General features: G+C 38.1%; 1 protein-coding gene across 1 annotated transcript in view; it reads left to right on the forward strand.

Annotated features, from left to right (window-relative positions):
• The first annotated feature begins 4,708 nt into the window (after window positions 1–4,708).
• The window catches only part of bace2 (beta-secretase 2), a 56,873-nt gene continuing 36,022 nt past the window's right edge, over window positions 4,709–25,559 (forward strand). Inside the window, exons 1-4 of the mRNA XM_051678534.1 lie at window positions 4,709–5,177; window positions 24,039–24,127; window positions 24,407–24,623; window positions 25,415–25,546. Coding sequence (XP_051534494.1) covers window positions 4,902–5,177; window positions 24,039–24,127; window positions 24,407–24,623; window positions 25,415–25,546 — 714 coding nt within the window. The 5' untranslated portion in view covers window positions 4,709–4,901. The remainder of the gene's footprint in view (window positions 5,178–24,038; window positions 24,128–24,406; window positions 24,624–25,414; window positions 25,547–25,559) is intronic.

Consider the following 25,559-nt stretch of genomic DNA (forward strand, 5'->3'; position numbering starts at 1 on the left):
TGGCGTAAATGGGCACTAAGTCACAATTTACGCTCTACTAAATATTTGAGCATTGCACCATTAAACTTAGGTAGGATGTAACCCTAAGTATAAACTAAATATTTACGGCAGACTCCAACCAGCAGTAACAGATGGAATAAAAAAGCAGACTGATATTTAATGACATCATTGAGCTCATGTTTTGCGTGACAGGCATCAATCATTTCTACATATATGATGATGTTGAATTTACACTCGTTTACATTTACGAGAGAGAGAAAAAAAGTACTTTTAAGCTTCAGCATGAAACCGATCTAACGGTGCAGTTTTCAGGATGTGTCGCCCGGTATCAAGTTTCAACACATTGAGAATATATATAGGATATTAAAATAAAATAAATGTCTGTTTTCACAGCCTGTTGTGTTAGTATTTATTTATCACCCCTTATTTATTTTAGATACAGTTCCTATATATTGTTATTTACACAGGGCAAATATACTATTTATTAAATGTACTTTTATTACTATCATATTTTAATGGGGATTTAATTTATTACAGCTGACAGTTACATGAACAAACAAGGTTTGAACATCAACCGTAATGAGATCAAATTGAAGTTCACAGCTTTTTAACACTTCTGTGCACAAATTTGAAGGCTGCTTATTGGATAAATACAGGTAAACGTCATATTATGCGACTACGCATTACTTTACGGAGAGCTTAAGTCTTGCCTTAAGAACAGGTGGTGCAACCAAATTAAGCAATGACTTAGTTACAAACTAACTAGTAGTTACTAAGCCCTTAGTGTGAACTTTACGTCCTAAGTTAAGTGAGAACTTATGCACAGCTGGTGCAACCCTACCCAGGTGAGGAGGATTGGAAACAGATGGCAATGATGAGTGCAATGCATTATGGGAAGTGTAGTCAAGGGGAAACTAAGGAAGGATGATACAAAACCATATCAAAATAAGAGTCCACAGACCAGAACGGTGAATAACTGTGACACATACATCCACTAAAACGACCTTCAGATAGTTGGCTAAAAACTAGAGGTCAGGGTTTGGCAGGTTAGTATGGGCTAGCTAGCCACTGCTTTTAGTTGCCATAATTACACCATTCTACTGCCAAAAAGTATTTTTATCCAGTTACAGCCATTCAAAAAGTAGCCACAAGTATATTTTCTTTTATTATTGATTTGAATAATTTTTACACAATACGTATTAAAATGGTTAATGTTTGTTTTATGCTCTTTGTTTAGATAATTGCAGTTTTAAAAATGTAATTGATGGGGCCTGGGTAGCTCAGCGAGTAAACACGCTGACTACCACCCCTGGAGCCGCGAGTTTGAATCAAGGGTGTGCTGAGTGACTCCAGCCAGGTCTCCTAAGCAACCAAATTGGCCCAGTTGCTAGGGAGGGTAGAGTCACATGGGGTAAGCTCCACGTGGTTGCGATTAGTGGTTCTCGCTCTCAATGGGGCGTGTGGTAAGTTGTGCGTGGATCACAGAGAGTAGCACGAGTCTCCACATGCTGCGAGTCTCCGCGGTGTCATGCACAACGAGCCACGTGATAAGATGTGTGGATTGACAGTCTCAGAAGCGGAGGCAACTGAGACTTGTCCTCCACCACCCGGATTGAGGTGAGTAACCGCGCCACCACGAGGATCTACTAAGTAGTGGGAATTTCGCATTCCAAATTGGGAGAAAAGGGGATAAAAAAATGTCATTTATATTTTTATTGTGAATTTTCATATTTCAAGATTGAGAGTCTGGGACAAAGGTAAAACAATAAAATGTGTATACTGCACATAAAAGGCATTTAAACAGTAGGCCTAGCAAAAATAAAGGATGATGGAATTAAAAAATTCCAAGACACAATGTGACCTTGATATGACAAATAAATAAATCAATAAATCTGTTATTTTTATTAGAAACTCAACCCAAGGGACCTAAAGATACCCGTAGTTGAAGAAACACCTTTATACAAAACCAAAGCCTAAAACCTTAAACCAAGCTTACCTAAAACATCTCTTTTGCTGTCTTACGAACACTCTGAATATGGGTAAAGTTGGACACTTTACTTAGAAATTGTAATTATGATCCAAATGTCAAATAATGTTATAAAAAGCTTAGTATGTCTCCTACCTTAGTCAAAAGCAAAAAATAAGATACAGTATACTAAATACTGGGGGAAAACATTTGAAGATCTTCTTTTGACCAAATCCGAGCTTTTTTTTTTCAGTCCATAATGGTAAAGTGGGACACTTGTACTGTCAAAATTGGAGAATAAAATAATTTTCCCAAGTAAACAAGCTTAACTGAGTATAGTGTAGTTAAAGTATTTATTTTGTTTGCAATGTAGACTTCAATAAAGATTAAAATACAAATCAACGTAAACACATTCAAGTTGTTAATTCTCCATAAAAGATCCATTAAGATGAACTATTTGTCATGTTTTCACATCAGTTTATCAACATTGTAAAATAACAGTTCAGTATTTGAATGTAGTATAATTTTGCTCGCAACAGTGTATAAGCTCAAAGATAAATATAAATCCTCAGAAAGCATGCACATCCACAATTCAAAGGTGCAGGAGTTCACCTAAAACAAATCAAAAAGGATAAAATAGGCTAAATTCACTCGTATTTCATATTAATGGTAAATAAAGTTAAGAAAATGATCAAGTTGAAAAGTTCCTTTCATTATGCAAATATTAATGCATTGCACTACACATGTAAATGTAAAACCTTATGCATTGCACTATAATTTAATCATTATTATTGCTAGTTAATAATTAACTCATAACTCCTCTTTTAATGACCTGATATGATGTCGTACACTGTAAAAAATGTCCGTAATTTTAACGGTAAAAGACTGTAAAAATGCTACAGTAAAAAAAACAAATTGGATAACGAGCAGTTACTGTAAAATATATGTAAAAAAAAATTAATATATGTAAAAAGACAATACATGTAGTATTATGGTCAAATGTTGTAAAAATGACATTTTTTAGATGTGAAAAGTATGATTTTCCCATATAATTAACGGTTAAAATTTATATTATGTTTAACAAGAGAGAGCGGTAAATTATTGTTAAAATTACGGTAAAAAACAGTGACCCATTACATTTCATTATATTTTATGGGAATAGTTATGTTTCTTATTTTTACTTGTACTGTAAACTTTACGGTGTTCTGTGTTATATTTGATGTAGTTTAATAATTATAATAATTTTATTTATTTATCACACATTAAACATTTGCACATATACAGTGAAATTCTTTTCTTTTTTTTTCACATATCCCAGCTAGGCTGGGGTCAGAGTGCAGGGTCAGCCATGATACAGCACCCCTGGAGCAGACAGGGTCAAGGGCCTTGCTCAAGGGCCCAACAGTGGTATCTTGGTGGTGCTGGCTTGAACCCCTGACCTTCTGATCAGTAACCCAGAGCCTTAACCACTGAGCTACCACTGCCCGTTAATGTTTATTGCATATTGATGGTGTTTGGTGTTTGTGTGACACTGAGCACTGCCTCTACATGTTTATTGATGCTCATGGAAGGGCCACTATTGATGAACTTCATGTCATCATGTGTCCTTCTGTAATTACTATGGTGATTAACAATACATTATAATGTGAAAAGCAGATTTTTATAGTTTCATAAGTTTAATATATTAAGTTTATCATTTAATAATATAAACAAAAGTACGGCACCATAAAATATACCATAGAAACAACAGTTTTAAATTGTAAAATTTACAGATTGTTCTGTAAAGTTGTTTACATTTTTACTGTATTTTGTTACATGATTATTCTGGCAACCACAGCTGCCAGTTTGTTTGTTTGTTTGTTTGTTGTTGTTTTTTTTTAAAGCAACAGATTTTTATACCATCTAATACCATCCCACTTTGCCAATATGCCTCTGGTAAAGTGAAACAGAGGCTAACTGATTCTACAGAAATGAATCTACAAAGTATTTGGAATTCCTTACACATTTTCTTATAAATCATTATATGTAACATTTATGAAAATTAAAGGAATGCACGTTAATACAGATTAAGCTCAAACGAAAGCATTTGTGGCATAATGTTGATAACCTTATCCTATATACGCCAATATACTGTATATAGACTTGGGGGGCGGGAAGAAATCTGGGTTAGGCCTACAGTGAGGCACTTATAATGGAAGTGAAGGGGGCAATCTGTAAACGTTAAAATACTCACTGTTTCAACGGTATAGCCACACAACGTAAACAATATGTGTGTAACCATGATTTTAGTGTGATAAAATCGCTAACTAATCTTTTCTGTCTAATGTTATATCCAATTTTACAACTTTCTTTCCACGACGACGTCACGCCCTAAACCCTAAAAAAATCCAAATCGGTTTTTCTGTAGAATACACTAACTGAAATTAGCTTTCCAGATTAAACATTACTCTCCAAACGTCGTTTCCTTCTGTATGCACTACAAGTTGTCTCAAATACTAGTGAGCAGCCTACCTAGACAGCAGCTGGCATCACACGCTTGTTCCGACCGTTTTTCTTTTCTTTCTTTCTTTTTATTTATTTATTTATTTATGTATTGCCCAGCTGACTTCGCACGCGCTCGTGACGCTCAAATATGCGGTCTAGGTAGGCAGCTCACTAGGTTTTGACACACAGCCGCAGTCTCATTCCCTGTCCCGTTCCTCTGGCTTTCACTTTAGCGCTGGAATGTTTGGAAATGCTCGTCATATCCGTCATATGCTCTTTCAGGAAGTTATCAGTTCTAAACTTTCCACACATACTTCATATTCCTGTAGCCTCGGTCTTGTTCCCATGCTCTCTGAACCAGTTATCAGAATGGAACTAAAGTCATCAATGGCAAACTCCTGCATTTTGAAGCAAAGTTGAGTGTTGCCTGATCACCGTGAAGTTTGGCGAGATGCGGCTCCTTCGGCTTCTGCTGCTTTTTCTTTCTTTCTGGTTGTCACATTCAGTGTTTAAAATACCCTTAAAAATCTTTGCTGGGAATTTCAACGCGTCTGTACACTTGGACCTCAGGCCTTTGAAACAGAATGAAGGCGCAGTTCAGAGCGGACTGTCCCTGGCATCGGATCCAGCGGGGATTGTCAACTTTCTGGACATGATCAATAATTTACAAGGAGACTCTGGGAGAGGTTATTATATGCAGATGGTCATTGGGACCCCGGGACAGACGGTATGTCATTTGCCAACATTTTGAAAACATCTTTTCTTTTGCACATGCAGTAACATTTTTATTAATTAATATGATGTGTAATAATAAAAAATGTCGCAACAAGTGACATACATTTTAAAGAGATAGTTGTAAAGGTGCCATAAGATTTACTGAGATTAGAGATTTACTGTTCAAAATGATAAGAAGATAAAAAAGTATTTGGACTATTAAGGCACACTTTAAAAGTATGGATATCATTGCATTTGATAACAAAACATCAAAGCAAGGTACATTTATTTGAAAGAAAAATAGCATAATCACACCTTTCAAGCAAAATGTTTCATAAAAAGAAGGTTGTAAAAGTTTAAATGTAAAAAATAAAAAAAAATAAAAAAAATAAAAATTGCAATATACTGCTTGAAACGAAGACAAAAGGTATTTGGACACTTAAGATACTCTTAAAAAGTATCTGTCATTGCATTTCATAAAACATAAAAGCAAGTAACTTTTTTTAAATAAAGATAGTACAAGCACACTTTTCAAGCAAAACATTACTCAAAAAGAAGGTTGTAAAGGTTTTAATTAATAAAACTAGTGATATACTGCTCTAAATAAAGACAAAAATTACTCGGACACTGAAAATACAATTAATATATATATGGATATATATATATATATATATATATATATATATATATATATATATATATATATATATGGATATTATTGCATTAGATGGGAAAATACCAAAGCAATTTCTGTACAGTTCTGTAGGTACTCACCATTCTGAAAACATCTTTTACTTGTAAACATCTTTTAAATATAATTTAAATAGTTAAAAGTTTGATTTTGTAACAATTGCCATTCAAGAAATAGTAGACATGTTACATTTGCTTTTAACTTTAAACAAAATTTGCCCTCATTAATTGTCATACAGCAGTTCCTTAAAATTCATCCTCATTATAAAATACAGTGGCGCCAAAGCAATTTTGGACACTTTTTGATTGTTAAACATTAGTGGATAATGATGACGCCTTTGCTTACTTTACTAGGACTGTGTGAACTTGAGAGGGACCGACTTCTTACGTCCGCTTAAAATCACCGACACCAGTTCCGTCACTGCAAAAATGGCATATAGCACCATTTGTTTACGGATGCCCCTAGGCCTGATATCTAATGCAGTGACATCCATGCATTTCAAAATGTGACTTTGGTGTCCAAATACTGTACATTCTGTGGTCACTGTACTAAATGTGCTTGAACAGTTCTCTTAAGATCGACCATCCTTAGTCTTTGTAAAAAAAAATCCTCCCCTGATCTCAGGTAAGCTGTTTCTCTGCTTCTCAATCACCCAGTACCCAGCAGAGATGAGTAGACTGATCTCAGATCAGTGTTTTAGGCATTAAGAGCATATCAATTCAGGCAGCATGTGATGTGAAAGTCTCTCTGAAACGCTCCGGGCGCAGGATGGAGACCAAGGGGTCCTTGATCTCTGTGCTATGAATATGTAAGAGCCGAATCACATGGGTTCACATGACAGCGGGCCCCTGGATGAGAGCAGCTGACTCAGATTAGGGCCTGAGGGAGACGTGTATGCCTACTTCCCTGTACAGGCATTCTGTTCAGTTAGTTTTGCTGTTATCTTACAAAAAAATGGTTTTGCTTGAGATGGTAAAATAATATATCACTTATGTTTAGCCATACTGTGTGTTGTATGTTACATTTGTGCACCTACATCTCAAAAACAAAGTAAATCTTAGATTAGACAAAGGCTGTGTCTGAAATCGTGTTCTGTCAGAGTACTGTATGTACTGCATTTGATGAAGAATGTACTTCATGTTTTGATTGTTTGTTTGAAAGTATGTTCTTTAGGCAGGCCTATGCAGGTGAGTTGTATGAATGCATTTCCCGGATACACTCCATCTTTGAACCGAATACAACTTATTCTCACATTCTCAATCTTCTTTGCATGGTTCTCTAGAATACTTAATTCGGATTGGTCAAGCACAGCATTCTGCGATCAAATACTTCTTCAAAACTGTATAATTGACTGTATAAAGTTATTCCAGGCAACTGATTTCTATGCTAGTTTCATGTCTCTCGTATCAAACCAATATGTCATGTTCATTAATTTATTTATTTGTAGAGTTGCCATTTAATAATTGGAATAATGTTCAGTCAGCCGTTCATTACTGCAAAAATAAAAAAAATAGGAATATAATTTGGTTATAATGACCCTGTACATTATATTTTACATGCTGTTTATTAGGATTGTATACATTTGCTTTGACAACTATTATTTACTAAATTATATGATTATGTAAATTATGTGTATCATGTAATTCAGTCACATTTTGGTTTGGTTAAATTCTGTTCAATTTGATTATTTTGGTATGATTCATAATTATTTTCAAAAATTTGCTTAAATAACTGGACGGAAAGTCAATCTGTTCATTCACGTTGGAGAATCTGAAAATAGGTCAAGAATTGTACTTTGGACTTTGTAACTAGCTTTTTTTTTAATATAGAGTTTTTCTAGGGCTGTCAATTTAACATGTTAATTTAGTGCAATTCATTTTACAAATCATGCATTAAAAACATTTACAAAATTAATCATGCTCCTGGAGTGTAGTAAGGAATATTCCTGCCATTAGAGCAATTCAAGCTTGAAAAACCAACTGCATGTTTTTGCAAGTCCCAGTCAGAAGGGGGCAGCAAGGGCAACTCCAGCTGTACAAGTAACACGCAGCTGTACAGTCAATCACACTTACTTACAGCAGACAGCGCCAGATGAGGACTCGTTCTTTCGTTCAAACACAAAGTGCAACTGAATGCAAGGTTGTCGAGATGTGTTTTTCTAAGTTTCAAACCCTTATACTTTTAAACACAAAGCTCTGTGTTTATGAAGTGACGCAACCAAAGTTAGACACTTTGAAAGCATCCATCTTATGTCTGTGTACATAGAGGCGTCCTGTGAAAGCTGTTATATTAAGTCTACCTCGGACAGACTAACGAATTTAGTGCCTGCCCGATTATCGGTCGGCCGATATTAGCCTTTCACAGATACTGTATATCAGTATATGTTTTCCGATATGCACAGATATGAAAACTTTTTTTCAGAACATATAATGCAGAAAACAATGCTTGGGGTGATTTAGAATTGGTGTCATAACGTAGTTTGTCCAGCAGAGCGCACTCCGACTCCATTGTTTACAGAGCTGAGCTGACGGTGGTTCTGCAGATGGTGCAGAGTTAAGCTGTGTCTTCACGGTAAGTTGGTAACTACTCTGTGAAATACATACTGGAAAGTTTATAAACAATGACCCCATCATTTTCCCTTTTCAGTATAACTAATATAGCGTTAACCCTGTCCCTGACAACCATGTCACTCATGTTTATCACATCTGTTTGCTGTTAGCCAGCTATAGTTTGTTAGTGCAGTCAGTAATGTAGCAGATTGAAAGGTAAGCATCAGAGCATCTTTTTGCAGCTCAGCAGACAACAGTGCAGTGGTGGATTGTGTCTGTTGAGTGTTGATTTCACGCTACGTTGTTACGTAGTTGGTGAGACACAGTGCTGGAAAGTAAATAAACAATGTCCATCTTTTACTCTCCATGACAACGAGCTTATAGCTAACCACGTAGCTACTTTCATACCTTGTCAGCTGAGTGGAAGCTAATGTGTAAACATGTTCGCCAAACTGTTTTGTTCAGGATTCGCAGTTTGGTATCCCCTTCAATCGAACAATTCCAGTCGTTGCATTTACAAAATGTAATATTTAAAAGTCTGGTTTTCCACCATTGAAAGTTTCCCCTGAACTTGTATAGCAGAATAACGGTTTAACACCGCTGCCACTGTTTACCTCTTGACTCGGCAGGTGTAAATGCTTATTGATTTACAACCTGCCCCTAATTGACTGGCAGTATTAAAATAGTCAGCATTTGACTGATACTAAACAGTAATACTGATGTTTATTTAGCTATTTATTTTATTTGAATTTATTCTTTATTTAAATGGTCAGCAACTGACTGATACTGAACATACTGTACTGATGTTTATTTAGCTATTTGTTGTATTTTTATTTATTCTTTATTTTCTCAGTGTTAATTTCTAGAATTTGTTGACAATGTATAATAATAATAATGTCAAATATTCTTTGATAAAAATATTTAGAAAGCAGCCTTCTGAGTACCTTTGCATAGTCATATCTGTGCAAAATCGGTGCACAATCCACATAGAAAACGTCCGTTTTCATTACAGCTCAGAAATGAACTATATCGGCCACCGTATTGGTAATCTGTGAATTTTCCCCCTCTAAAATTGGTATCGGTCTCAAAAATCCCATATCGGTCGGGCTCTAAATGAATTCTGCTGCAAAATGGATTGCTGTGGAAAATAAGACAATGATAGGCCCATAGTATGTTGTCAAATTAAATGAAATGTTGCCTTCTAAAGCCACTTTTGCATTGTCTAATAATTGCTTTACTTGTCTACCACAATTATATAATGCATTTTAATTATCTGAATTATATATATATATATATATAATTACACTGATCAGCCACAACATTAAATCCACCTGCCTAATATTGTGTAGGTCCCCCTCGTGCCGCCATTTCCATCCACAGAACTGCCGCTCACTGGATGTTTTTTGTTTTTGGTACCATTTGGAGTAAATTCTAGAGACTGTTGTGCGTGAAAATCGCAGGAGATCAGCAGTTACAGAAATACTCAAGCCAGCCAGTCTGGCACCAACAATCATGCCATGCTCAATCACTGAGATCATATTTTTTCCCCCATTCTGATGGTTGATGTGAACGTTAACTGAAGCTCCTGACCAGTATCTGCATAATATATTATTTAAATATAATTATTTAATCAAATTGAGTTATTGATATTTGGGGGCCTTTTCTTACAATTATCGATATATGCAATTAATTGTGATTTAGTCAATTAATGAATTACAAATCATGTAATTCATTTGATAATTCACATTTTTAAGTTCTGAAGGAAAGTTGCATTGAAGTAGTGAGATCAAAGCATTTTTAGACCTATACTGAATACTTGCATTCCTCTCTCAACCTTTAACGTAGTGATTAGAGATGCATCACTTAGTGTGTCTCCTGGAAATATTATAAAAAGTTTTCATGTTTGTTCTTGTATCTCATCAAAAATGTATAAGTAAGGTGAACTGTGAGAGGCAAGGATCTTCCCGCATCCTCTGCGAATATGTAATTAAGGGTACTCATGTTAATTGAGGCACTCTTTCTAAATGTGCCACTAATTGCGGAATGTGTAGTATATGCGGAGGCGTCCGACTGAAGTGCCTCACATCTGCTAATTGGTACAAACAGGTAGCAGATGCGTTCCCAGTGACAGAGCGCCTGCCAATTAGCTAAGCCACCTCGATATGGGCGATTAGAGTGCGCTTCACCAGTAGAGGAGCCATGGGAGCAATGAAAGGAGGGGGAGGAAATCACAGGGAAGGGGCCAGACTCTTGGAACCGAAAGGAGTTTATATGTGCCAGGGTGCTGTTGTGGACTAGCTTTATGTTTATTGGAGAAGAAGTAACTAAGCATGTAGTATGGCTGGATTTTTCGTGCCAGAGTGGCAGGAACATTGCCAAAGTAAGCGATGTGTCCTTGAAGTCTACATGAAATCAAAACAGACCCCGTTTACTTTTTTCTACTATTGTAGGTACTGCAGCCTTTCTAAAAATCTTTACAGTAGTTAATGCAGTAATTTAATGCCTGTTAATTCAACATGATCTCATGAGAATTTGTATGTATTCTGATGTAAAGTTTGGTTCTAGCAAACATACATTCTCTTACATTTGCATAGACACCGAAACGTACAAATATTAACATATTGACAGCATCTAAACGTCATCATTTTACGTATTAACACCTATTGAAACGTACAAATGTTTACGTGTACCGTTTGAATTGATTAATATTGAATAATTCATAGAATTAATCCGATAATTACATTTAATTTATAATCAGTGAGATTAGTTAAATGCCATCACATTTATTTAATGCAGTTGACATTATAATATGACATTTTAATGGTTTCATTCAGTTCTGTGTGATTTCTGCTGCCCTATACAACATTTTAAAGGATTATATCACTTTAACCCAGATTCAACTTTAAAATGTTAAAATGAATAAAAACTCTGTAATCGTTTATTAAGCATTTAATTTTATTTTTGTTTGCCATGGGACACAAAAGGAGTTTTCAGAATATGCCAAAAAACAAAATAAACCACAAAAAGCACCATAAAACAATAGTAAAATTAATCCATAAATTTGTTAGCTAGAATTCAAATCTTCAGACTGCATTCTGTGAGGAACAGACCCAAATTCAAGCCTTTTATTCAACAATGTCCATCTCCATCCACTGCAGTGCCGTCGCACCTGCTGTAACCATCAACATAAAATTGCCTCCTAAAGCATTACGACCAGTGGTTTTACGACCATTTGCGACATGCCGTATTCTGCAATGTATATGTTTGAATGAGATATGACAGGGCCATTATGGAGTGCATCAGGGTAGGGTTGCACCAGCTGTGCGTAAGGTCTCGCGTAAGTTGGGACGTAAAGTTCACACTAAGGGCTTAGTAACTACTAGTTAGTTTGTAACTAAATCAGTGCTTAATTGGGTTGCACCACCTGTTCTTAATGCAATACTTAACTAGTAGCTCGTAAGCTCTCCATAAAGTAATGCGTAGTTGCAAAATGTAACGTTTACTTGTATTTATCCAATAAACAGCCTTCAAATTTGTGCACAGAAGTGTTAAAAAGCTGTGAATTTCAATTTGATCTTGTTACGGTTGATGTTCAAACCTTGTTTGCTCATGTAACTGTCAGCTGTAATAAATTATATCCCCATTAAAATACGTTACGTAATAAAAGTACATTTGATAAATAGTATATTTGCCCTGTGTAAATAATATATAGGAACTGTATCTAAAAAAATAAGGGGTGATAAATAAATACTAACACAACAGGCTGTGAAAACAGACATTTATTCATTTTAATATCCTATATATATTTTGAATGTGTTGAAACTTGACACCGGGCGATGCACCCTGAAAACTGCACAGATTAAACAGTTTCATGCTGAAGCTCAAAAGTGTGTTTTTGTTTTCATCTTGTAAATGTAAACGAGTGTAAATGTCAACATCATACGTACTGTATGTCGAAATGATTGATGCCTGTCACGCAAAACATGAGCTCACTGATGTCATCAAATATCAGTCAGATTTTTTTTATTCCATCCGTTACTCCTGGTCGGAGTCTTCCGTAAATATTTAGTTTATACATAGGGTTACGTCCTACCTAAGTTTAATGGTGCAACGCTCAAATATTTAGTAGTGCGTAAATTGTGACTTAGTGCCCATTTATGCTACAACTAGGCTAAGTTGTAACTCACGTATAGCTGGTGCAACCAGCTGTACCGGCCCCAGGAGAAGATTTACAGCGATTTAATAATATAAATTTCACTCTCTTCCTCACACAGTGCTATTGTATACCATCAGAGAGCACATCGGATGCAGCACATCACCCTTTGGACTACTTTTGTACTGAATTTTGCCATTTTTCTGAATAAATTATTAGGATTAAATTTATCTGCCTGTTACATGTTTTATATGCTTAATAAATGGTTATGGTTATGTTTAGGAGTAGGTGTGTACAAATACTACTGTACATTAATCTACTTGTTACATGTTTTTTTTTGTTGTTGTTGTTGTTATTAACAATTTTATTGATTCCAAAAATAAAACATACAAACACAACATAAATTGTTTTATCAATTATTAACATTATAACCCCCCCCCACCACCACCCCCCCAAACATGCAGTACTGTGGTCACCAACAATTAAAGCATCAAAATTAAATAAATACAAAAAATACATTAAAAAAAACAAGATATACATTCAAACAAAATCAATAAAACACATACCCAACTAAACTACAAATCCCTCTCCACAGCCATTCCCTGAGAACCATCCAAAAAAGGCAAATAACCCCCCCACTTCTTGACAAACAAATCCCATTTTCCCAGCCTTGTAAAAAACATCTCCTCAAACGCTGCCACCTCTCCCATCTCCCCATACCAATCCCTAAATGAGGGTGCCCCAGCCGACTTCCATCCCCTGAGGATGATTTGTTTTTACCAATCATGACTCCGGCTAGGACCCAACTTTTTAAATAACTGTCCCCAATGTCCAGAGTCATCCCATCACCCAGGATACAGAGTCTGGGGCTAAATGAAAGTTTAGTGTTCAACACCTCACTCATAAAGTTCTGAACCCTAAACCAAAATTCTTGGATCTTTACACATCCCCAAAATATATGTATCGTGTCCCCGTCTTCTGTTTGGCACTGCCAGCAGGTGGGTGTGTCTTTAAGACCCAACCTATACAATCTAGAGGGGGTCCAGTAGAACCGATGCAAAATCTTAAGCTGCATTAGATGGACCCCTGCATCTCTAGATGCAGAATTGATGCTTTTTAGGATCCTGGCACACACTCCCTCCTTCAATACCAAGTTGAAATCCTTCTCCCATAATCTCTTGAGAGAAGACAAAACTCCATCCCCCAGACTCTGAATCAACAGGGAGTAATACACTGATGCTTCATGACCTTTCCCAAAATCAGTAATCACCATTTCCAGAGTATCTGCCACTTTAGGGGGGTGTACACTACTCCCAAAAATAGTACAGAGCAAGTGGCGCAGCTGTAAATACCTAAAGAACTGGGATCTAGGAATCTTAAAATGTTGAACCAAATTATCAAAAGATCTCAGTACTCCACTCTCATATAGGTCACCAAGTGTGGTAACCCCCCTCCCAATCCACTCTGACCAACAGAAAGGGGACTTATTAATGTGTAATTTAGGGTTCAGCCATATGCTTGAGGCAACACTTAAATAAATGTCAGAATTAAACACTCTGGACACTTTCGTCCAAACCAGGTGCAGATGTGAGATAACGGGGTGTGACTTAACTTCTCCGATTAGTTTGATCGAAAGGCTTTGCAATGGCGAAATAGGGGCAAGAACTTCCTGTTCAATAACAAACCAGGGATGGGCTCTCTCAGGTGGGAGCGACCAATGGGCCAAGTGTCTGAGACTAAACGTGTAATAATAAAACAAAATCTTGGGTAGGCCTAGCCCACCTTTGTCAATCAGCCTATGTAACTTATTAAAATGCAACCTGGGATGCTTACCATTCCAAATGAAGGACTTCATTATGCTATCAAATTGCTTAAAATAAGAGAGGGGGACATCTACAGGGAGAGACTGCAGCAGGTAGTTACATTTTGGAATGCAGTTCATTTTAATAACACTAACCTTCCCAATCATCGATAAATGTAATGAAGCCCACCTACCCACATCGCTCGAAAACCTTTTTATTAGAGACTCAAAATTAACTCTGACTAAATCACATAAATGTGCTGGGAATAAAATGCCCAAATACTTAATGCCCTGTTTGGGCCACTGGAAGGCACCCAGCTGAAAAGCCTTTACTGGGCAGTACGCTGTCAAAGCCAAAGCTTCGGATTTAGACCAATTAATTCTGTATCCCAAAAATTTAGAAAAGGAATTAATAATTCTGTGGAGGCAAGGCATAGATCTAGTGGGGTCGGAGACAAATAATAAAATATCAAATGTGTAAAGCAAAATCTTATGCGCCACTCCTCCCGCCATTACCCCTGGAAAATCATCCTCTTTTCTTATAGCAGCTGCTGATGGTTCCAGGGCAAGACAGAACGATAATGGGGAAAGAGGGCAACCCTGCCGGGTGCCCCTATCCAGAGTAAAATAATCTGAAATTAATCAATTTGTTTGTACCGCTGCTACCGGGTGTCTATAAAGTAACTTAATCCATCCAATAAAAGTATTCCTGAACCCGTATATTTCCAAAATCTTAAAAAGATAATCAAACGCCTTTTCGGCGTCAAGTGAGATGGCAGTGACCGGAGACTGATCATTCACTACTGACCACGTGATATTGATGAGACGCCTGATGTTATCAGAAGAGCTGCGGCCCCGAATAAACCCCACCTGATCTATATGTATAAGAGATGTCATAACTTTACTTAATCGGTTAGCCAAACTTTTTGCCAAAATTTTTACATCTAGCTGGATCAGGGAAATTGGACGGTAACTCTTACACTCGCTTGGATCTTTGTCCTTTTTAAGAATCAGACTGATCCGGGCTTGTGTCATGGTTGGGGGAAGCTTTCCATTCTTTAATGATTCTGTATAAACTTCTAACAAAAGTGGAGCCAGTTCTGTAGCATAAGATCTAAAAAATTCAGCGATAAAGCTGTCTGGCCCAGAAGCCTTGCCTGTAGGTAAGGACTTAATTACCTCATCAAGCTCCTCCAAGGTTATCTCAGAATCAAGAGAATTTTTTTGCTCAGTCGTCAATTTAGGGAGAACTAATGGTTCCACAAAGTTTCTAATATCTTCATAAGTAGACGAAGGCGTGGAACTGTAAAGATCAATATATAATTCTTTAAAAGCATTATTAATATCAATGGCCAAGGTAAAAATTTCACTACCTGCAGATTTCACTGAGGGAATGGTAGACAAAGACTCTCTCTGCTTTATGTATCTAGCCAAAAGTTTTCCTGCTTTGTCACCCGACTTAAAGTATGACTGTCTTGCCCTGAATAACCAAAACTCTACTTTCCGTGACAGAATAGTATTATATCTATATTTCAGTTGGGTCAATTCTCTGAGGCCATCAGATGACATTCGGCACTTCAGCTCGGCTTTGGCACTTTTAATAGTCCCTTCCAACTCCATGAGTTCTCGTGCTTTAGATTTTTTGATGAATGAGGCATACTGTATAATCCGACCCCTAAGAACAGCCTTAAGTGCCTCCCAAGCTACGGCCACCGAGGATACTGAGGACCAGTTGGTCTCCATATAAATATTAATTTCAGTCTTTAACATTTGTTGGAAATCAGGATTTTGCAAAAGGGCCAACTATATGATTTCTTTTTCTCTGTATGTGGCAACATCTCTAAACTCACCAGGGCGTGATCTGAGACGAGAATGTTTCCAATTGAGCAGTCAACAACAGATGGAATGAGGGATTTAGAAATAAATAAAAAAAATCTATTCTAGAATAAATCTTATGAACTGATGAAATAAATTTATAATCCCTACTAGATGGGTTCAGAAGTCACCAGATATCTACAAGACCAAGATTTTACACATCTTGTGAAGTGTCACTGTTGCTCTAGGGGGCTTACACACTTTTGCTTCACTATGATCAAGGATTGAGTCCATCAAAAATTAAAGTCTCCTCCCAATATTATATCATGAGGGGTGCCAACGGTTTGCAACAACCCTTCATGATCTATAAAAAAGCCCTGATCATCAGCGTTAGGTGTGTAAATATTAGACAAAATCAACCTTTGCCCCTGAATGTCTGCTAAAACAATAATGACTCTTTTTCTCTCTATTTTATCTTTAAACTGTTTGAGAAATTTGAATTGTAGATGTTTATTATGACCCCCCTGCTCTTACTTGAGCCAGCACTAAAGAAAACATGTCCACCCCATATCTTCCCAAATTTTTCAGCTTCCTGTGGGGAAAGATGCGTTTCTTGAAGAAACACAATATCACATTTCTTACGCTTAAGAAAAGATATAACCTTCCTTCTTTTTATGGGGTGTCCCAACCCATTCACATTCCATGTGGAGAGAGATAACCCATTCACATTAACAATATTGATATAATAAAAAATACATTGTGTGTCAAAAGCAAGATTATAAACCCCGCGCACGACAGCGCCAACCGGCGTCAATCCCTCCAAACTCAGAGAGTCCATGTACGCACGCGAGAACCCCCGTGACAACTTTGCCGTCGGATTGCTCAAGTCTGGTGCTTCTGCACAGGTTTTGTGAGGCAAAATTACATAATAGAAAATACTCTGTAAAACAAACTCCAGCCAATAGGCAGAATAAACACAAAGGTGTGAACGTGTGAATTCATTCGCAAAACTGTCTTGAAGGTGTGTTCCTCCACAAAATAAACTCCATCTGATATAAAGCCGTTCAGTTTCCTCGGACAGACAGACAATTGTTCAGTGAGCCAGCTGTTATGAGTTCAGCAGATGATGTAATCATTCTAATGTCCCTTAAAAATACTCCACAAAAACAAACTCCTGCCAACAGGAGGTGTAAGCACAAAAAACGATCAGATTCATCCACAGCTGACCCGAAGGAGTATTATTCCACAAAACAAACTCCAGCCACTAGGCGGAGCCAGCACATAAAGAAACAAAACAGGCATGCCGGTTCCTCGGATGATCAAGTGTGTATTGAGCGAGTCAACTTCAATCAGAGGCCACCTAAAAAACATACATCATGACTTACTCAGTCCGACAACTTTATAAAAGACGTCTTTTATGTGAGCATGTAAATATTTTGCGGTCATCCATAATGTCCATTCTCAATCTGGCCGGGAACTTCAGTGTAAAAGCGATCTTCCATCAATGCAAAGGTTTCTTGGAGTGTCATGCTACAAACAATCTCCAGCCGCCAGGCGGCGCCAACACAGTAAGAAACAAAAATGGCGCCCAGCTTCCTCAGACAATTGAGACACTGAACAGTGAGTTAGTCCACTCACATAAGAAACGCCCAATGGTTTACTCACCCATAGTTTGTATGAAGGCCAGTGCCTTTTTGGGGTATAAAAACACTTTGCTGCCATCCTTGGTGTCTATTCTCAGTTTGGCCGGAAACATCAGTGCAAATCAATCTTCCATTTATGTAAGAGTTTCTTACATTCCTTGAACCGATCGCATTTCTCTCGTCGCATTCGCAAAGTCCGGGAACAAGAAAATACTGTGATTCTTCCAAGAAAGCTTTCCTTTGTTCCTCGCCTGGTGCAACACGAGATCTTTATCGAATGATCTCAGAAATCTGGCCAGAATTGATCGGGGCCTGTCTCCCCCAGCAGATCCGTGAGTCAGGATACTGTGAGCTCGCTCAATTTCCAGCTTATGGACGCTCGCACGTCTGCTCCTCGCATGGCGTCACGTGACCCCCCCCCCCCCTTTGTTACATGTTTTTATGTTATTGAAATATGTTTAGAGGTTGGGGTATGGTTAAGGGATCTAAAATATCTATAAAACAGTAAAATTTACAAATATATTTATAATCGATTCGCATATTCAAATATATTTGTAATGGGTTCATCAATATTTTACATTTCTAAAGCTGTTAATACGTCCATATCATTCATTTTAGTGTCTATTCAAGCGTACAAACATATAAGTTTAAATGTTACAAATATTAATGTACAAATAGCTACGTATATTAATGAGATCAGTTTGGTTAATGTGATAAAAGTTACACAATAATAGAAAATAACTATAGATTTACTGTTAGGATATATAGGCAGGATAGGATATAAGTCTCATTAAAAGCTGAAATTCTTTGCGACGAGGAGGAGGGCGTGGCCAGGCTGTGAGGGTGCATGGCCGGCACTGAATCAGATGATCAGTGGGAGAACAAGATAAAGGGGGGCCAGAGTCGCCAGTTTGAGAGAAAGAGAGAGAGACGTGCTTCATGTTTGTGTGTGTTCATCTCCGAGAAGGGGAGGAGCGGTTCCGTCCACCAGGGGTCGGAGGGCTCGCTGCCATCTGCCGGGGGAGGAGCTAGCTGTTGTCCGCCAGAGGGCGGAGGAGCGGTTGAGGACCGGGCGACAGCGTGTCTGGGGACTGGCGAGCACTTCTCTCTCTCTCTCTCTCTCTCTCTCTCTCTCTCTCTCTCTCTATATGTCTCCCGCTCGCCCTTTCCCTCTCCCCACGCCTCCCCTCATCTCTCCCCCAGGATCCCAGGAGGTGGGGTGGACCACCGGCTGACAGAACGGCCGAAAGGGCAGCATCTCCCCTCCAGAGATTTGGGGTGGGGGGGGGGGGGGATTAAGTCAGTCTGGTGGCACCCCGGCCTGAATCGGGCAGGGGAGGAGTGTGACGAGGAGGAGGACATGGCCGGGCCATGAGGCTGCACGGATGGCGCTGAATCAGATGATCAGCGGGAGAGCGAGATAAAGGGGGGCCGGAGATGCCAGTTGGAGAGAAAGAGAGAGAGACGTGCTGCATGTGTGTGTGTGTTCGTCTTATGGTTCATGTTTGTTTTATGTTGAGTTTGATTTTAAATTTTATGTTGACTGTTGAGCCGGTTCCTGCCTCCTCCTTGCCCATCCTTTAACATTCTTCAGCAACAACAAAAAAATGTTGGCATGAGTAGTGCAGGATATTCATTAATTATTATTTCTTTAAAAATATACAGTGAAACAATTGTTTTAAAATACAGTATGTTTAATATTTGAAAAACGTTTGTCCCAATTCAGTCAGGTTTTGTAACCAACATGTAGGTGGCCATTTTGTTGTCATCTGACAAAAAAAAGAAAAAAAGAAAACAAAGACCCCTTTAGACCCCCATAAATATTTGTGAAATTTGAATATATATTATATCATAATTAAATATCAATATTTTGACACTTATAAAAAGGCATGTTTTGTTCAAGTCATATGGAGTAACCCTGAGAGGACTGCTTGTTATTCTTGACTTTATATATTTTTAAATAAATATTTTTTACCGTGAAATATATGTTTAAAAAACTTTTTTGAAATTAATGAAGTTGTGAACACTTACATGTATTCAAGGTGCAAGGAAAATATTTTAATACCTTTTACTTGATGGTTACACCACATTTTGTCACTAAATGCATTTTGTCATAAAGTGCTATAACTGCTCTTTTTTTTTTACATTTGTAAAACCAACATGGACACAAAGAATATATTTCTACAAGCTCGATACATGTATTTTAAACTAGATGTTTTAAATTATTTTATTTTTTTTAATTCCACCTCGGACAGACTTTTTTTGTCAATGACCCTGGTGCTGGTGGTGTTTCAGGAGAGAAGTAGTTGTCCATAATAGACTGCAAACTAGTACTCGGGTCAGGTTCCATTCTGCTATGCAATGCCCTCTTCACATAATCCAATCAATCACAGATGGATACAATCAAGTCCTGTCCTGCATTATTTTAAACATCCGGTTTCTCTTAGAAATGCCTCACAATATGAAAGTAAAATGGGTTGCTAATGCCATTTCATGTTAAAATATCCTCCATACTTATTTTTTTAGAGTGTGCTTCATGCACATTGGAGGAAGGTGCGGGTAAATGCTCTCAGTCAAGTCAGTCACTGGCAGACTGTCAGTGTGCAAGACCTTTCTCTAATGTGCTCAATACACTATCTGTCAAGTGCCAACATTGCAAAGTGCACCCAGAGTATGCAGGTGTTTCAGATGTTTTCCAAGATGTTATGTTTTAAGTTTGTACTGGTTGTCAGAACACTTATCATCAATTGTCTCCAAATAAAGCCTGGTAGGATTAGGGAATTCTATACAATAATGTAAAACCCTGAAAAGTTCTGCCTCTGTTGGGTTATTCACAAAGGTCTCTGGTTGCAAACACAATAAGACAATTATTCCTCTTAAATTTCTTCACACCCCTGCCAGAAACACAAAGAGGTTATGTTTGGTATAGTAGACAACCATACTACTTAGGGTTGTTAACTGTTCTGTATTAGCCAGGAGTCTGGGACGTCCCATATTTTGACTGAAATTAAGACTTCTTTTGCCCTGTATTTTAGCAGATGGTGCAATTTCTATTTTAAAGAACAGTAACATTATACATTGTGTACTGAGCAGTATTCAGTATGCCATTCTGAACATAGCCAAAGCCAGTCTATCTCAGTTCCACTCATCTGCCTAATCTAGAGATAAAATCATTACTTAAAAACAACTCAAGTTTTTCCCTTGTTTAATTCAAACACTGCATTAAATTGCGTTCCTGGGTTTAAGAGTCAAACTGCTTTTAAATGAAGCTCTTAGGACGAGTGCGGCGGAGCAGAGCTGTGTGTATATTATGATGGCAATAACGATGAGGAATGCCCATGGTGGCATCTTTGGCAACTAGATGAGATGGCAGAGCTCTGTTATCTCATTAGCTCCCCCTCGATGAACCAGTGCTCAGACAACATTATTCCACACATGCCAGGCAAACATATGTGTGGAGTGGTTAAATTAGAGGGCTCCATCGTGCCAGCAGGGATTGATGGGATTTGGGTGGCTGATATTTAAGCATAAAAATTTGGAAAAATGTATTAGATACAAACTAGAACAAGACATAAATGGTTATTTAATTTTTTACTTTTTTGTCTTATGCACTTGGGTACTTGGGAACCATGTAGCCTATTATTACTGAATTTGTATTTGAACCTATTTTTGTCACTTTTCTAGGCTAAACCTTAGAATGGCAAAGCCAAATGGGTAGATCATACACACCTGTTGCTTATCTAGTCGATTAAAATCAAGCCTTTAAATAAATAAAAAATGTTTTATCATATATATGACATATATACATTAAAAATGCAACTCACACTAAACAATTACTTGAATACACCTCTACTATGAAGAACATGTTTTCTATTAATGTGTTCAAAGTCATTTTTATATATTTTCTAGGAATTAAAGTAATTAATGTCATGTGGTGTAACCATGTCATGTCTAGATGTGTTTTTGTTCATGTTTTGTGTTCATGTCTTTTATTTTAAAGTTTAGTTCCTGTTCCTGTTCAGGTCATGTGGTTTCATGTCATGTTATTTCCTGTTTCCATGCCATGTTTGTTCCTGTTTCCTTGGTCATGTGATTCATGCTTCCCTCCATGTTCATGTGTCTTGTTTTCATTGGATTATTGTCTTGTTACCTTGTACTCAGGTCTGTCTTGTCATTGGTTATCATTGTCATGTTTCTTCTTTGTCCATGTATTTAAGCCTCATGTTTGTCATTGTCAGGTATTATATGGAACTTTGTTGGATTGTTCATGTCAAGTCATGTCAAGTTCATGTTTTTGTATTTTTTTTCACATTGGGAGTTACGGCTTTTGTATTTCACGATTGATAATAAACTGCACTTGGGTTCATCACACATCATCGTCTTCATCGTCTTTCTATCATTGTCACAGACACAGGGAGAGTCAGCTCCATGCCATGCCACGGCCGCGCCAGCGTCAGCTCCATGCCATGCCACAGCCACGGCAGATTCAGCTCCATGCCACAGCCACGGCAGAGTCAGCTCCATGCCATGCCACGGCCACGGCAGAGTCAGCTCCATGCCATGCCACGGCCACGGCAGAGTCAGCTCCATGCCATGCCACGGCAGAGTCAGCTCCATGCCATGCCACGGCAGAGTCAGCGCCATGCCACGGCCACGGCCACGGCAGAGTCAGCGCCATGCCACGGCCACGGCCACGGCAGAGTCAGCGCCATGCCACGGCCACGGCCACGGCAGAGTCAGCGCCATGCCACGGCCGCGCCAGCGTCAGTGCCATGCCACGGCCGCGCCAGCGCCATGCCACAGCCACGGCCGCGCCAGCGTCAGCTCCATGCCACAGCCACGGCCGCCCCAGCGTCAGCTCCATGCCACAGCCACGGCCGCCCCAGCGTCAGCTCCATGCCACAGCCACGGCCGCCCCAGCGTCAGCTCCATGCCACAGCCACGGCCGCCCCAGCGTCAGCTCCATGCCACAGCCACAGCCGCCCCAGCGTCAGCTCCATGCCACAGCCACAGCTTTGTAATTGACCAAATATTGATTTAGCTTTTTTTTTATTTTATTTTTTTTATCCCCTTTTCTCCCCAATTTGGAATGCCCAATTCCCAATACTTAGTAGGTCCTCGTGGTGGTGCGGTTACTAACCTCAAGCTTCAGTTGCTTCCGCTTTTGAGACAATCCGCGCATCTTTATCACGTGGCTCATTGTGCATGACACCGCGGAGACTCCCAGCATGTGGAGGCTCATGCTACTCTCCACAATCCACGCACCCCACTGAGAGCGAGAACCTCTAATCGCGACCACAAGGAGGTTACCCCATGTGACTCTACCCTTCCTAGCAACCGGGCCAATTTGGAGACCTGGCTGGAGTCACTCAGGATTCGAACTCACGACTCCAGGGGTGGTAGTCAGCGTCAATACTCGCTGAGCTACCCAGGCCCCCCATTTATCTTTTTTTTTTTTATGTTTAATGGACTTTGTATGATGTCAGTTGATAAATGAGAACTATTTATGGCATTGTTTTTGAAGTCATCTGCACAATGCAACATTTTCCACAAGTGCCTAAAACATTTGCACACTACTGTATATTGCATTTATATACTGTGTGTGTATGTATATATATATATGTGTGTGTGTGTGTGTGTGTGTGTGTGTGTGCAAAGTACATAAAATAATTACAAGAAACTACATCTAATTTTGATGAACAAAAAATATTTTGAACCATATATTGTATACAAATGTGAAAAGGAAGTATGACATTGATTTCTAATCTCTGTAGAAATCAATCCTTTTAAGTATATACATTTATTTTTCTATTAATATTTATTTATTTTGCTATAAAATGTATATTTTGAGATCTCCTTATAGGGTTGCCAAACTTGCCATTAAGGCTAACAGCTCTTCTGTTGTCAAGTCTTTATGAATACTGTCTTATACAGAATTAATCTTAATGTGCCTGTATAAAGTTAGGTTTGGTGTTAAAATCAGTAAATAAAATATTGTAATGTAAATCTTATTTTCTGTGTAGTTATTGTAAATGCAATTTGCTATAGTGTGCATGATTTATGCAACACTCTGCATGTTTCTGAAGTATTTGACAGTAGATCATGGAAATTAATTCTCTTGAATGATTTACAAATGACCTACAAACTATGGTGCTATGGGGGTAATGTGACTTTTTGTTAATAATTCAGGTAATGACGCAGAACTGTTTTCTGTCTTTGCAGCTAAACATCCTGGTTGATACTGGAAGCAGCAACTTTGCTGTAGCTGCAGCAGCACATCCCTACATCACACACTTCTATAACAGAGCACTGTAAGATCACACTTTTGAAAAGATTTTTAACAAAGTCAGACACATTTAGTTTTAGAGTTTTTGAAAGCCTTATATACAAGTCACTGTACCTTTTGTCACATTTTAACCTGGTTTTCGCCATGAAAATAGCCATGGAATCTGACATGGCGTTAAATTGCAAATGAACAAACATCACACATTACTTAAACAGAGCAACCAGACAACAGTTTTGTGTTACATTCATTACATTCCAGTCTTTTTATGCATATTGAGTGATGAATGTTATCTTGGTTTGCTCAGTTCCAGTACATATCAAAGCATGGAGCGGGCTGTTGCAGTGAAATACACGCAGGGAGAATGGGAAGGGGAACTGGGAACTGACTTCATTGCCATTCCTCAAGGACCTAGCGGCAGCATCACCATCAACATCGCCGCAATACTCACTTCAGATGGCTTCTTCCTACCTGGGATCAATTGGCAAGGCATTTTGGGCCTTGCATACCCTATTCTAGCTCGAGTAAGTGAGATGGTGGTGTTACAGAGTAGGTTTATTGAGGAGCGGTATGTTTACTTGGGAGGTGGGTGTAACTGTTTGATTTAGCCAAGCTAGGATGTTAAAGTTTTGAGTCACAAAGGTGTGGCTCGTCTACTCAAACGTCAGTGGTGTTTTAGGTTTGATAGTGGTGCATATACTCTTATAAGTATACACAATAGGATATAGAGGGTGTATATTTGGCATATATGGAAGTAAAGAATTGAAACGTTTACCTTCAGAAATTATCTTTTGTTTTTTATTAAGGTGCAATGGTTCCCCCTATAATTGATTATCAGGGGCATTTTTTATGTTATAAGTTATTTTTTTCTTCACACATAAATGTTTTTTTGTCTATTTGTGTAAAATACTTAAATTTAATCTGTTCATTAAAAATAAATTCTCCAGAAAAAAAAATCTAATAAATACTTAACAAGGTCTTTAATAGAATTTTAAGAAATACATCAGTTGTTACAAATTAAGAAAACAGAGGAATTTATTATGGGAATTTTGCCCATGCATCTTAAATTTAGATGCTATTTTTGTCACTTTCATTGGCATTTATTTTCAGACAGTTAATTTATGAACCTTGTACTGCCTTTTTTAGTGGTTTGTTGTTTACGTGATTGGTATAAAATGTTTGGACAAATTACAGATGTTTAAATTTAGCTGATTATTGCAAAATCCCAAAACGTCACAATGATTCAAATGATTGAAATTCAATAGAATAACTTGTTTCCTTAAATCAGATACATTTTGTCTTTTCCTCTTTTCAGCCTGACCCATCCGTAGAGCCCTTCTTCAACTCTGTTGTGCGGCAAACCGGTATTCCAGATGTGTTCTCTTTGCAGATGTGTGGTGCAGGAGTCTCTGCCAGCACTGCAGCTGACCCAGCGGGTGGCAGTCTGGTGTGTTCCCAAC

Source organism: Myxocyprinus asiaticus, chromosome 39, assembly GCF_019703515.2.
Source record: "Myxocyprinus asiaticus isolate MX2 ecotype Aquarium Trade chromosome 39, UBuf_Myxa_2, whole genome shotgun sequence".
Taxonomy (NCBI): Eukaryota; Metazoa; Chordata; class Actinopteri; order Cypriniformes; family Catostomidae; genus Myxocyprinus; species Myxocyprinus asiaticus.